This window comes from Ixodes scapularis, unplaced genomic scaffold (assembly GCF_016920785.2).
Source record: "Ixodes scapularis isolate PalLabHiFi unplaced genomic scaffold, ASM1692078v2 PGA_scaffold0__279_contigs__length_252992795, whole genome shotgun sequence".
Classification (NCBI taxonomy): Eukaryota; Metazoa; Arthropoda; class Arachnida; order Ixodida; family Ixodidae; genus Ixodes; species Ixodes scapularis.
The window spans coordinates 35,942,444-35,956,995 of NW_024609835.1; the positions used below are offsets into that span (position 1 = coordinate 35,942,444).

General features: G+C 44.2%; 2 protein-coding genes across 11 annotated transcripts in view; one reads left to right on the forward strand and one right to left on the reverse strand.

Moving 5' to 3' along the window:
* LOC8038380 (protein disulfide-isomerase A5) overlaps positions 1–8,467 on the reverse strand; it is a 40,891-nt gene extending 32,424 nt beyond the window's left edge. The window contains exons 1-5 of one of the 3 annotated variants that reach the window (XM_029982349.4): positions 8,284–8,467; positions 8,014–8,168; positions 6,543–6,807; positions 5,698–5,802; positions 601–736 (exon numbers count right to left, since the gene is read on the reverse strand). In XM_029982349.4, the coding sequence (XP_029838209.2) occupies positions 601–736; positions 5,698–5,751 (190 nt within the window). In that variant the 5' untranslated portion in view covers positions 5,752–5,802; positions 6,543–6,807; positions 8,014–8,168; positions 8,284–8,467. Of the gene's footprint in view, positions 1–600; positions 737–1,754; positions 1,862–5,697; positions 5,803–6,542; positions 6,808–8,013; positions 8,169–8,283 lie in introns of those variants that run through there. The other 2 variants (XM_029982376.4, XM_040208033.3) reach the window with 2 other exon arrangements.
* LOC115332445 (aurora kinase C) lies at positions 6,025–11,232 on the forward strand. 8 transcript variants are annotated; one of them, XM_029994831.3, is made up of 9 exons: positions 6,025–6,092; positions 6,572–6,602; positions 6,694–6,770; positions 7,087–7,204; positions 7,939–8,018; positions 8,108–8,246; positions 9,256–9,404; positions 10,030–10,261; positions 10,964–11,232. In XM_029994831.3, exons 2-9 carry the CDS (start codon positions 6,582–6,584, stop codon positions 11,066–11,068), a joined length of 921 nt encoding a protein of 306 aa, XP_029850691.1. In that variant the 5' UTR covers positions 6,025–6,092; positions 6,572–6,581; the 3' UTR covers positions 11,069–11,232. The 8 variants fall into 8 exon arrangements, with proteins under 8 accessions (XP_029850691.1, XP_040063968.1, XP_029850694.1 ...); XM_040208034.2 differs by having other exon boundaries at positions 6,030–6,111; XM_029994834.3 differs by having other exon boundaries at positions 6,037–6,092; positions 7,098–7,204.
* The last annotated feature ends 3,320 nt before the right edge of the window (positions 11,233–14,552 follow it).

Below are 14,552 nucleotides of genomic sequence, written 5' to 3' on the forward strand. Positions count from 1 at the left end.
ACAGCACCCCCTCCCCTCGCCATACAAAATAAAGGTGGCTCTAGAAGCCAATTGAGTTTTTTTGGTCAATTTATGGATGAACATTGCACAAAGCATGTTATAAAATAGAAAAGATGTTTCCTTTAAGATTTCACAAGTAGATATGAAAAGATTGGAAGTGGATCCTAAGTGAGAAGTTACAGCTTCTCACTTAGGAAAGATGGGTTCTAAGTGAGAAGCGGTAATGACAAAGTACCGTAAAAGCGCCCATTTCATTCAAGTGCCCACTTTTAATATTCCCAAACTTGGGAATTCTGCAAATTATACAATAAGCGTCCGATTTGACCGGACAAGCGCCCATGTCTAGATTAACCCAGTTTTCAGGATGGGTGCTCCCTTGATATTTTACGGTACTCACTTTTTGTTTACTCTAATAGCAAGCCAAGTAAGATACCTTTGAGCAGTCTTAGTACAATATGTTTCATTATATGGTAAGTACAAAATAACATTTATGATTATATCTGGTCACAAAAATATTATAATAATGACAACTCTCAAAATGCAGCATCACACACACTCACCAGAAGCCGATAATAGTTTCTCCTGGGCAAAACTACTCACCGCTTCGAGTGTAGAGGATCATGACATTTTTCTTTGTGCGCAGGAGCTTTTTGTACTGTTTCATGTCAACAATGTCTTCAATTAAATCGCGTCCGCTTGATTTCTTGGCATCAGCTTGAAGAGTGCATAGTAAAAGCTAGAACAGAAAAGGCAAAACGGCAAATCATCTGTATACATAGCTTGCATGTGACGTCATTCACAGACGTGCCAGAATTTTATGTGCTGCGAGTGTTCGGTTCGCTGTGTTAGTTTCACACTGCAGAAGTTTTAGTTCGAAGAAACCAGTAAGTAGAAATAACCGTCAGTTTTTGCAAGCTATATACATATTGGCGACGAGATCTTTTGGTGGCGCCGCTTCACGGGCACCCTCCTGCGACACAGCTGGTAGGATGCGAGCAGACGATGCGCTATGTCGAAGCATGGAGTGGCTGTGTTAGTTTCGCATCTATGTCGATTAAAAACGGTTTATTTATTAAAGAAACATGTATGACGTTTTTGTGAGTGATCTTTCTAATGAACAACAGTGCCTCGAAGATGCTTTTTACATAAGAAAAAACTTTCAAATGTTCAAAAATAAGCCAACTTCACATTACAACTTGTGAGGTGTGTATCAGGGCTATCCACAGTTTCTCAGATTAGTGTTTTTTTGGGGTCTGCGGCGGCTGCTGTAGAAAAAGGTTTAGCATCCACCAGAGGAAATGATGTGCTGTCTTCTTAGCTGAGCATGCGTGCACAGTTGCGTTTCAAAGCATTGCACACTTGTTTTAGCTGCATTGCGCTTGCTGGTACTGACGCATTTATCCAAGTGTGACTCGACAGTTGCTGACGAGCATATGAGTGTCAGCAACTGACGCTTAGCTCTTCCTGCATTGAAAATGTGGCAAAGAAGTTTGTCACATTGCGAATTCTGCTAAAAAGAAAAGCAGAAATTTTCACAAATTCTTAAATTACCAGACATGGCCCGGCAAATTCAGGCGATTAATTTGTTCTATCCAATTTTTACTATAGAATTATCTACAAATTCAAAATCACTCACTGTGAAGTGCATAATGCATTATGTGCATTTGGGTCTACAAAATTAAACATACAAACAATAGTAATTCATGGCAGGAGTACTTCTAATTTTTTGGGATGCTGAAGTGTCACCAACTTACTAGATTTAGGACTTCAATCGCAAGGGGGTCTGGCACGTTTTGCATCGACAGGGTGAATAAACAGGGATTTAGTTGAAACGATTCCGGAAGCCAGCCACCACCTCTTCCTGCCAGTTATTTTGAGGAAATGTTTGTTTATTAACTTGCGAAATTGAAAAAAAAAAGAAAAAAAAAGGAATCAACTTGGAACTAATAAGAGACCAGCACTCACAGAACACATTGCAACCAACAGGATATACAAAGTCCCTTTCACTAAAATGTTTGCTACACATGCGAGAGGTTCTCGAATTTCACTTTCTTTTTTTTTTAATTTGATGAGAAATTCTTTTCTCAGTTTCATTTTGTCCAAATCATGATAAAGAAATGCACCCTATTCGCCGTGGTAGATGATGTAGTGGGATAAAGCGCGGGATATTCTATTTTGATCCTCCAGCTTTTTCTACTGGGGTAGAGAACAGCACACCACCATCCCAGCGCTTCGACATCTCAGTGTCAAAAGTGTTTGTAAGCATGACTACACGGCAGAGGTGTAGACAGGAATTTCTTTTTTTTTTGGGGGGGGGGGGGGGGGGGGCTGAGGTGCCTGAAATGTCCATGACTTAGGGTGCAGAGGGTCAAAATGCATGTGTATATTATAGGGTCGGCTGGATATCGGGGGAATGCTTAAACCCCATAAGCCCCCCCCCCCCCCCCTCCCCCCCCACCCACCCACCGGCTACGCCCCTGCTACACGGATTCAAGCTTCAATAAAATGCCCTACTACAAATATCACTTCACCAAATAAACACAACGCGTGAAACAGGCTTTGCTAAGAGTTACCCAAACAGCGCATGAAGCGAGCCGAGGAGCAGAGGGATCCAAGATCTGCGTGGTCTGTCCCAGTCTGTCCTACCCGTGACGTCACAAACGATGATGATGACAGCTAGAGAAGCGCCCCCCCGAAGTTTGCGTACGCCGCCTATGTAAGTAAGGTAATCTGTCTTTGTGTGTATCTTTATAATAATAATAATACAATAATAATAATAAATTATTATTTTTATAAAAAAGAGCCACGGCGCCATGCATTTCACAGTACACATCGCACACGACCACACGCTGCTACAATGCTTATCCAGACCGAAACAAGCAGCCTGCTTGTTTCGGTCTAAATAAGCATCAAAGCTGCGTGTGGTCGTGTATCACATGCCGCTCTGGGTTCTTTCTTCACTCCTGCTTCAAGCATGGGTGAAGAATCGAGCGTGCTTTCGCTCCACGTGCTTCGAGTTGCGATGAGACAACACACTCGGCAACCGAGTATGCTATTAGAACACTCTTTTGAGTGCTTGAAACAGTGTGTGTTGTGTCCACTTTTTTTGTTCCTAAGGTCTCGGAAATTAAAGGGGCCCTGCAATCATATTTAAAGGGGACCTGCAATGACTTTCTTACTGGTTTTTATTTTACACCGAACCTGAGCGCACTGAACGTAGTAACTTAGTGAAATTTTTCTTTTCTCGAAATTCACTTTATTTTAAAAGTTATAGGCAAATTAAAATTACAAAAACAAGCAAAAAATAACCTTCCTCATGATATCCTTGGTTGCTTGAGTGGCCGTGAACTAGAGGAGGAGTAGTGAGCTCAGCAGAGCACTCACGGCTGCCGCACTCCGTGTCGACGGCGCGAGAGGGTGCCACAAAAGCATATTCTGGATAGGCTGTATGCAGCGGTCAGCCAGAGTGGTTCTCATTGCATTTGCTGCGCGATTAAACACAAATTCGGCATGACACTTTATTGACTACAATCGACAGCAAACACGAGGTAAAGATCAGTTCAGAATGGGAGCCACTTCGCGCTGCCATACCGCGAAACGGCCAAAGCGCAACACCCGGATCCTCCTGTATATACGACCGCAGCGCCGCCGCGAACATCCGGGACCTTTTCGTGTCAGCGCCTGATCCCAATACCCCTTTCTAGTGTGCGCCGCTTTTTCAACCGCTTGGTGGGGGGTATGTCGACGAGTAATTTCTTGTTTCCGTACTTTATAAACTGCATTCATTTCTTTTCTTATCTTATCTAAAATACTGAAAAAAAACTACTTTTATAAATAATTGATACGGTTGGCGCCACTTATATTTTGTATTTCGACTAAAACTACACTTTTAGCGGCTCTGACCAGTAGTAAGCCCAGGACCAAAGACGTCACATTTTGCGCGCTTTCGGTACCGTGGGTCGCCCTCGTCGGTGGAGGAGGTTTCCGCGTCGTCCGGTTAAGTATGACGCACTGATATTTAGTTGCCCTCTCCGTGCCCGCTAGCTTGCCCAAACTTCAAAAGACGTGGAAACTGCAAAAAAGGTAGACTATTAAATATGATTGCAGGGCCCCTTTAAGCGTCTACCTTTTTTGCGGTTTCCACGTCTCTTGGGGTTCAAGCAAGTCAGTGGGTACGGAAAGAGTAACTAAATATCAGTGCGTGATATTTTAACCGGACGACGCGGAAACCTCCTCCACCTACTGGGGTGACCCGTGGTGCAATAAAGCACGCAAAATGCGACGCCCTTGGTTTTGGGCTTACTACTGGTCAGAGCCGCTAAAAGCTTCTTTTGAGTCGAAATACAAAATATAAGTGATGCGAACCGTTTCAATTATTTATAAAAGTAGCTTTTGTTCACTATTTTAGATCAGGAAAGAAACAAATGCAGTTTAGAAAGTGCGGAAACAAGAAATGACCTGTCGACATACCCGCCACCAAGTGGTGGAAAAGGCGGTGCATACTAGAAAGGTGTAGTGGGATCAGGCGGCAACAAGCGGCGAGCGTAGAAAGGTCCCGGATGTATGCAGTGGAGCTGCAATCGTATGGACTGGAGGATCCAACCAGTTCCAAGCGTTCCCATGGCCTTCGGCGAGCAGCTTTCACTTGCGGTTTGGCCTTTTAGCGGTATGGCAGCGCGAAGTGACTCCCGTTCTGAACTGATCTTTACCCCGTGTTTGCTGTCATTTGTGGCCAATGAAGTGTCATGCCGAATTAGTGTTTAATCGCGCAGCAAATGCAATGCGAGCCACCCTGGCTGCCTGCTTCGTACAGCCTAGCCAGAACATGCTTTAGTGGCACCCACTTGAGTCATCGACACTGAGTGCAGCAGCCGTGACCGCTCGCTGAGCTCACTACCCCTCCTATAGTTCACGGCCACTCAAGCAACCAAGGACGTCACGAAGGAGGTTATTTTTTGCTTGTTTTTTGTCATTTTAATTTGCCTATAACCTTTAAAATAAAGCGAAATTGGAGAAAAGAAAAGTTCCATTAAGTTACTACGTTCAATGCGCTCAGGTTCGGTGCAAATTAAACACCAGTAAAAAAAGTCCTTGCAGGGCCCCTGTAAGATGTGGAAAGATCACCAGCTCGCCTATATTCTATTTTCATCCGGCTTTTATCACTTTCTATCACTCTTTAGAGTGCTTGCAATATTATAAATAGAACCTGTCAACAAAACTCTGATAGGCCAGAGAAATGCTCAAAATAAAAAATCAGTAAAAAAAAAAAAGGCATTCCTTTTTTTTTTTTTTTTTTTTTGTATTTTCAGGAAAATATTAGATCCTTAGATTGACAAAATCGTGTGCCGTGGTTAATTTCGTGGTTAACACGTTTCAAAAATGAAATTCCCAGATCTTTGAACACGAGCGACTTGAGAAAACGCGCGTAAATATAACCTGCTAATTTACAAACAAACAACCTTAGCGAGGTAGGGAGAACCAGTTCGGTCAGTAAGGCCGGTAAATCGGTTTCCTGGCTTGGCCAGCTTGGCCGGTATCTCACGGAGTTCATCGGACGCTTCACACCCTACGACTGATAAACTCTACAGACAAGAACTGCCGCTGCTTTCTCCCGTAAGTTAGCGCATGAAAATTCCCCGAAGCTTCTGGGAAAATATTTTCTCAATTAAGGCGAATTACTAGAGTAGAAGAACTTACCAGCGCAAGCAGTAAACCCGTGTCAAACACACGCCAACTCACGGAGACCGCCATGATGTCCGACGGTTCTGGATGGATACGGATGGCTGGCAGTGGCTGGCAGTGCTGGCAGGCCAGCCAGAGTTAAAAGCAGTTCAAGTTCAGATTCAAAGTGATTCGATTCACTTTGAATCTTAAAAAAATTTAATAAATAATGCTTATATAAATTATTGAAGAGTAAATATTTATTTAACTGATTATTCAGAAGTTTAAGAGTTCTGTTCATTACCAAACTTCATCAGCTTGTGCAGCTTTGTTTCTTTTTCCTATTTCTGCCAGTAGGGGATGTCTCATCGCCCATCAATCTAGAGCGCTGGAAGCCAACGGCCGTTCGCGCGCCTCCAATCAAATAGTTGGTGGGTTGGTGCACAGTGGGTTGGTGTTTTTGGATTCCGTAGAACGGGAGGGGTAGGTTTTGTTCTTGTTGGAGGATTCGAATTTGGGCAGGTAGAAAGGTCACTTATCGAAGTTCCTTTATAATGCTAATGCTGTCAGAAAGCCGAAGTTTGTGACTGATTGTTGCTTTCTTTTTTTACGCCTGGTTTAAAGAATGACACTCCAGCTTTTTGGTTTGTTTGTTCGGTTCTTCTGACTAGTTCAAACGTGAACGTTATCAGGAGCAAGAGCCTGGCTAGGAACAGGTTTTCGAACTTTTCTTAATTTTGTATTGTTCTACAGCCGCTTCGTTCCGTAAGATACAGCGGGGATTAGGGCAATCCTCACTCGCAAACTTTCTAGCCGTAGTTCATGTTGAATTTACCTCATGTTAAATTCTCACTAAAGACAAGCAAAAAAACCTTTCTCACCTTGCTCACTTTGTATTTTTCTTCCGCAGATTTTTCTTCATGGCCGACAAGGAGAATGTGGTAACCAGTTCATTTTGTTCCGTCATTTCTTTGTCTCTCTGCATCCCGGAAATTTCGTTGTAATCTTTTTCTGCTCGGTATGTTTGCGCAGCCGTGCACCTCCAACGCATCTCAGACCACCGCCGAACCAAAGGAAGATCGGAAGCCGTCCGAGACCTCCAGCAAAAGGTGCGCTTTCTAGGTATTTTCTGCGTCACGTGCCAGCCTGCGAATGTTTGCGGTTTCAAATCCCGGCCGAGGTACCCTCAACGTGATGATGCACTTATAGTTTGTCAGACAATCCCTCAGAATCGCATTTCATCAGTCGTTTATGCAGCACAAGTCATTTTCACTCTAGGAGGCAATAGAGCAGAGTGTGTGCTGTACAGTTTATCATTTGCATATTAGCATCAGTCTTGAGCGTGTGCTGTTGGTGCCCCTGAACAGGAAGTGCTTTTGGTCCTACTGCTCCTGGTGGCAAACATGAAACGAGTAATTTTTCTAGGTCTGCCCCAGACTGGTCACTAAGCGACTTTGAAATTGGGAGACCCTTGGGCAAGGGCAAGTTTGGCAATGTGTACCTGGCTAGGGAGAAGAAGAGCAAATTCGTCATTGCCCTCAAGGTTGGTAGCCACATTTCTTTTCACCATATCGTTATTTTATGTTGTCATGTTTTTCCGTTCCTTGGGTGTCTACATTTTCCAAGATGCAGGGCTTCATGAAGCTTCTCTACTTGCTGACGAGGAACCCCTTAAGCACTATCTGACTAATTGCAAGCAGCGCTGTGCAAGCCTTGTGCAGGTGTACGAATTTCGAGTAGCAGGCTAACCACCGATGGCCATAAATGTGATGTTTGGGGTCCATAAAAGAGGGTTTGCATTACGCATTAATTTCTCTACCTTTGGTAACGCTGCACGCAACTGGTGAGATAGAATAAAGGGCGACCTTGGACTGGTAGCTGCCATTTCGCTAGTTTCAGGAAAATGCTTCCCCATTGGTGCTAGGTCTCGTATCAAAAAGCAGGCCACCAGTCCGCTCCTTAGGAGGTTTCTTTTCTAAGTTACTTCTGCCGGCTTCTACTACCCCTGTCCTTGGATTAAACAGCTGGCTAGCTTATTTTTCTTGTGTAATTTTGCAAGGAAGAAAAAAAAAATGGAAAAGACAAGTACAGGCATCTACACTCTTTTGTCATCCTCTGTTTCTTTATTCTTTCCGAGCACCACCTCCTTGGCACATGCTAGTCACCGTGATATTGTGCCGAAACAACTGTAAAACACGTATGACCTTCGGTTAATTCTTGCAAATGAAATCGGTCATTGTAAGCGTGAGGCTGATTTTGGTGCTCGCTCTTTCTCAGGTAATGTTCAAGTCCCAGCTTGAGGCAAATTATGTCAAGCATCAGCTACGCAGGGAGATTGAAATCCAGTCGCACCTGAGGTCAGTCTTCAAGATGCGTCCTTGCGCGGCCTGTCCGAAGCATTCGTTTTTTCGCGCTTAGAATTGACGCTCATTTGTTTTCTCCACAGGCATCCACATGTGCTTCGGCTATTTGGGTACTTCCACGATGACGTCAGAGTCTACCTGATCCTGGAATATGCCCCGGGAGGCGAGCTTTTCAAGGAGCTGACGAAAGAAAAGAAGCTTGACGACAAGAAAGCAGCCACGGTGCGTTGTTGTTTTAAATAATTTGGTATGCACTTACCTTGACACCCCAAAGCCACGGTCGAATGGTTGATTTGCTTACAAAAGATTCAGTGTTCGCTGCAGACGTGACTATTTGCGGACACAGCTCGAGCCATGTTCGAAGCATTTTGCTGCACACGTATGTGTGCTTTGCACTTGTCTACAGAAACATGCCTCGGACAGCGTCTGCATGCTGCCTTCTGCATGATGTGTTATCAATGCGACCATGGCTCAAGGGTCGTGTGAATGCCTCTGAGGAGCATTTGCAGCACAAAATGAAGGGGTTCGCGTAATCTTCTTGTCAGACATTGACCTGTGCTTGGATGCTCAGTTTAATGTCCTTGTATCGTGGCATTCGCTAGCGTTTTGTTATCTCAATCGTGTGCAAGACAATATTTTCCATGGTAGGCTGCACGGGCAAAGTGCCAAACTTCGCAATTTAGTATTTGTGTTCCATGCCATGAGCATACTTACCATTGACAGCAGTGGCATAGCCAGAAATTTTTTTTCGGGGGGGGGGGGGGGGGGGGCTGCTTGAATGTTTATGAATTGGGGTGTGGGGGGGGAGAGAGGCGGTCAAGTCAAAGTGCATGTATATATTATGGGATGTGGGAGGGGGGGGGGGGAAGTCGCTGAAGCCCCGTGAACCTCCCCCCTAAATAGGCTACTGATTGGCAGTGTTACTAAAACCATCTATGACTGGCTTCATATTTTGGCTGCTAAGTGTTGTGAACATTTTATGCTCTCAAAACAGTGCTCTTTCACCTATTTTGACAACTTAATGCTTTAGTTGCCTAATCTTGTATCCCCATGCCAAAGCACAAGGCTATCCAAGCAGGTGGAGCTTTTTATTCCTGACTGCACCAAAATTTCTCAGTGCCTGCAGCCTACATGAAGCCATGAAAGGAAGTCGAAAAAAGTGTCTCCAGAGCCACCAACCTCATGCGTAACTGAATCTGGGCACTCACGTGGCTTTTGCTCTTGTTTGCAGTATATCTACCAAATGTGCAATGCCCTCAAGTATTGCCATAGCAAGAAAGTGATCCACAGGGACATCAAGCCGGAGAACCTCCTTCTTGGAAAAAATGGAGAACTCAAAATTGCTGATTTTGGCTGGTCTGTTCATGCCCCGTCATCCAGGTATGTAATGACTGCTCTAATGCTACGAGGCAGAACTCTGTACTACATTTGGACAGAGTTAAGAACTACTTAAATACATTGTACTTAAAGGAGCAACAGTTTCAGTGCTTTTCTTAAATAATTTGGGAGTTGGTGTCTCAACCTTTCTGAAGTAAAGAACAAAACACCACTTTTGTCTGCATGTCCTAGTTTTTGTACTTCAAGTACTTTTTAGATACACTTTATCCAACACTGCACCTGTAGAATATGATTACCGACAAATGCTAATGAAGTGAGAATTGTTTACATCAGGCTTATTTGAAAACACAAGCTGTGAGACTGCAAATGCAAAAAAAACCTGCTGTTTTTTTTGTTTGTGTTTTTACGAGCAAAGCTTTTACACATGTCCAGTGTCACAGGGAGCACCACCACCTTGGATTTGGCATGACTTGAATGCGAGTTAATGTATAGTTCCTTTCATACTTAGTGCATGGCACCTGTCAAAGCTACTGTCATAAGCATAGTCCCGTATCTTGCGTCTTGTTTGCACGTGCCAAAAAATAGTGTACAGCAACTATCGCATGTATGCTACTCTATCTTGTTTGCTTGTGCTGAAACTGATTATAGTTCCGCTTATCTTCCGTAGGAGGGACACCATGTGCGGCACCATGGACTACCTGCCACCAGAGATGGTGGAAAACTCTGTGTACGATGAGCGAGTGGACTTGTGGGCTGTTGGGGTCCTGACCTATGAGCTGCTTGTAGGACACCCTCCTTTCGAGGCCAAGACGGCCAGCGAGACATACGCACGCATCCGCAAGGTGGACCTGCGTTTCCCCACCCACCTGTGTTCCGGAGCAAAGGATCTCATTTCCAGGGTGAATCTTGCTTCCTTTTTACAAATTCTATGCAGCTCGTACCTGTTTATATAAATTTTATGCAGCGTGTACTAGAGAGGAGAGATTGGTTTCCTATCAATGTCACTAGCAGATTTATTCTTATGTTGGCAAGTTGATGCATGGTTGGTACATGTGGAAACGGCATCCGGAGAGGCTGGGTCCAAGCAGAAAAGGCGGACAGAACAAGGACCGACCGACACCTGAACATTCACTGAAGAAACGACAACTGCTTAAGCAGCCACCAAAATGGTTGTCAGTCGGGTCTTGTCCCCTTTACTTCTTCCTCTCAGTCCCAGTCTTTTGCGCATTGTTTTCATACTTCATCAGATCTATCTTTTCGGGCTGGATCTCTGCCTGCTGCAAAGCCAAGGTTTCCTACTAGCCCTAACAGAGTGCACTGTTTTCTTTGTAGGGTGCCCTCTGGGCAGCACAACATCAAACATGTCTGGCTGCTTTATTCTGTTTTTTCCTTCACTATGCTCACTTGAGCGTAGTGAGAAAAAAAGAGCATAGTTTATGCTTACTTGAGCTAATTTGTAAGTGCAGCGTGGGATGTTATGACAGCAAGTTTCTTTTCTTACCTCAGTAGACGTTTGTTTCTAATGAAGAGTGTCTTTGCCTTCCTGCTTTTGAGTTAACACATTCTTAATGCATGCTCACTAATTTGTACATTCCTGGCAGCTCCTGCGAAAGCAGCCCGAGGAGCGTGCCACGCTGGATGAGGTCCTTGCCCACCCCTGGATTCAAGAGAATGCTTCTACATCCATTGTAGCTGCCACCCATTGACATTGCCGTTTTATCGTGATGTTTTAGTACCGAGACTTGCACAAGGCATTCGTTGATCGTGACCCGGATCAACCTCCACTGTGTATATAATTTTAAAATTGCTTTATGAAACTACAACTGCTTGGGTATATAATCTAGATATAATAAAGCCCTTTTATAGAACACAAATTTTGTTTTTTTTCATGGTGGATTTGCATACATGTAGCTTACCCTTCTCATGAGTTTTTGGTACCAATGGACCTATTCCAGTAGGCCTCTGCATGTGTACCACACTCTCCCTTGACCTTTGCTCTCTGCTCTCGCCATTCTTGGAGGCCACCATCTCGCTCTACCAACATCGCCGGCACCTATCTGTGCGTGTTTAATCTCTTTTGGCAATCCTTTTCTTGCATAGGTACTATAGGGCATAAGAAGCAAGAAAAACCAATGCAGCGGTATGATTCCAATTTTTCCGGATGGGTAGAGAAGTATGCTGTTGGGCTGCCCTTCGTTTGTAGTTTGCAGACAATCCTCCAGACGTTGCTCGCTGCTCGAAAAAGGTGTATTAGGAGTAGGCTGCTTTAACTTTGGAATAGGTTACCTTTTTTCTGGCTTGGTGCACAGGGGCAAACTGTTCTTCATTAAAATTTATGTTTTATTAAATTATGTTTCATGTTTTTAAAATGCTTTTATTAAAACACTAGTGGAACATGTTTTACCTAAGAATATTGCAAACCTGGGTTTCATGAGGGTGAAATCTATGTACATTTTTTACATGATGGCAGCTCAAGCAGACCTTTGGTTTGGTTTCCACAACAAGCCAAGCACTTGGACAATAAGTTTTGTCACATTGCACAATCTTCGGGCAGTTGTGACTTCCAGCACCGAGGCCTTTCCGTTTAGTAAACTTCTCCACTGTAACACTCCCGAAATTCTAGTCACTTAAAACAATGATCTCTGGGTACTCTGGAGGATGCTGGTTTTGACTGAAGGAACTAAGTTGGCCTTGTTCGTTCCATTTTTGAGGGGAGGCAGCATCCTCTGTTCACATTAATCTGGCAAGAACCAGATTCAGCTCGAGCTGATAAGGTAACCATTCTTCCTGGACACTGACTGACTTGACTCTCTTGCAGAGGATGCAGCCTGGATATAGATAATGCAATTTTGCTGCTTTTTTTAGAGCCAAAGTTCAAACTGGCCTCTTGATGGCTTGAAGATGGGAGCATTTCTTGTGCAGTATTATCGAGGCATGCCGCCACTGATGGAGTCGACTGGCTGTTTTAAATTGGCCCTGGTTTACAATACCACTCCTCATCACCACTGGTGTAAAAGCACCTGTGTGGTTCATTCCTCTCGGGGCATCGGTAGCTTCCTCCGCAAGATGGACAGTGTGGATAGTGGGCTTCTACGCACTTCTCTGCGATCCTTTCTATATGACAGATAAAGTGCGAGTTCTTCCGTGACCGGGCGGCGGTAGCTGTGGTGCATGTGAGAAGCAGCACGTGTTCTGTGCATGGTTGTATTCCTCGCCCTCCTTCAGTGTCTCGGGCAGTTCGTGGTGCAGCGTCTCTGGCAGCGGGAACGTAAGCAGAGCCAGCAGAAAGGACATTGCTCCCATCAGGACCAGAGGGATTGGTCTGCCGTAGATTGCCTGTTTCAGGGAGTAAAAGACATTGTAGTACACTGTGCCAAGTTTGTGCCAAGATTTTGCTTTGGATCATTATGTATCTGCCAGCATCATTCAATACGGAGTGGAAGTTTGTCTGGTTCTTTCACGAGGGTTGCTGTGAAATCGGAACGCCGAGCTCTGATTGAACGGATAGTGGGTAGACCTCGATGCTAGCTGCCTTGAGCTTTACCTACTCTCCTTCCAGTCGAGCCAATCGCAGCTTAGCGTTCTGATGTCGCTGCAACCCTGCACAAGTAGCCGACAAACTTCCGCTCCGGCATTTGTTGAGTCGGCAGTTATTGCGGAATTTCCAGTCGCTATTTTTATGCGCACTCGTGAACGCTGGTTTTGACTGCAGAAGCTAGTTAGACCCCTTTCAAACTACTGCCTTCTATTAAGCGCCGGTGAAATCCCTGCAGAGTGGCGGACTAAACCCTCAACGTCACAGCAAACTGGAAAAAACACACCCGCAAAAAAAGGTGATGAGAGTAGTGACATGGCACTTTCGACGCTGTTTCATTGGCTCGTCGACTGGTGGTGTTGGCCGCGCTCCGACGTTCGGTATCTTAAAAAATGACTTGCACGTTCCTCGATGCAGTTGTTCCGCCATTGTGCAGGGGTTCCGACCTTCTTAGAGTCGGCACGTGACTTTCGAAAGGGGTCCGTCTTCGCCTATTTTAGGAAGTTTAGCATGATCCATCCTTACGAAGCCAATTTATTACAAAGCCAACGTTAGCATTGTACAGGGCCTAATTTTCACTCTTGTCGATCATCAGCATAAAGTTAGACTAACTCGTTGCAAAACGAACACCTACTCATGCGTCTCGCATACTTTGAACCATTGGTTCTCAAGGGAGTCCGCGAAGCCCCGGCTCATCAGACAAGCCCGGCAAATAAATCTTTTTAGATTGATAAAAAAAAAATCATATTTTCGTGCGAGTTTTTTTGTTGTGTGTCAACGAGAGAGGTTACTTGACACTTGCCCTTAGTTACATCCATTTATTAAATTGGCATACTTAACCTATACCTTTCCCTCCCCCTCACCACGAACGGGATCCTCCATCATCTCCACCGATCCACAAGGGGTGCGCAAAACGTCAACGGTTGAGAACCACCTTTCCACAGATATCGCATCTATATCTGGTAATACGCTATTCTCGCAATCTTTGTTCATGCTTCTGACTGGTGTTCTTGTTATATTTTACTTTGTTTGTGAAGACGTCTTTTTTTTTTTCTTTTTTTTTTTTTTCTTGCGGCATTTATCTTTTTTGTATTGTGCTTTTCTCCACTCCTTTGCAATGCTTTGGCGCTTGAGGGTATGTATAACAATTAAATAAAAAAAAAAAAAACTTTTTTACACTTTGATTTTTTCAAGTGTTCCAGACAAGGCTAGCAGCTCGCGCTTGCAGAGCCTGCGCAGTTAGTCCATGTTAACGTGAGACGAAGTATGAACGTTATGGAGCCAGGTGCCGTATAAAGGCTAAAACAGATGTGCGGAAAACCGTGCGAAAATGGGACAAACGTCGAAGCATGGAAAATCGCTCATCTCTTCTTAAACAAGAATTAAGGCATTCACTGTAAGCAAATCGCAAATCTGCTGCCATTAAACGCGCATTTGTAAATGATATATGCGAGCAATATTTACGAATGTTCTTTTAATGGTATGGAAACTTTTTAGTTTTGAGTTTTGTGCACTTGTCAGTTGATTTTCCGCACGCGTGTTCCAGCAGAAACAAACGTGCGAAAAACAACACAAAACTAGCACAAATTCTGAAAATAATAATAATTCTGCATAATATTTTGCAAAACGAACTGGGGGCTGGTATTTATTGCGTA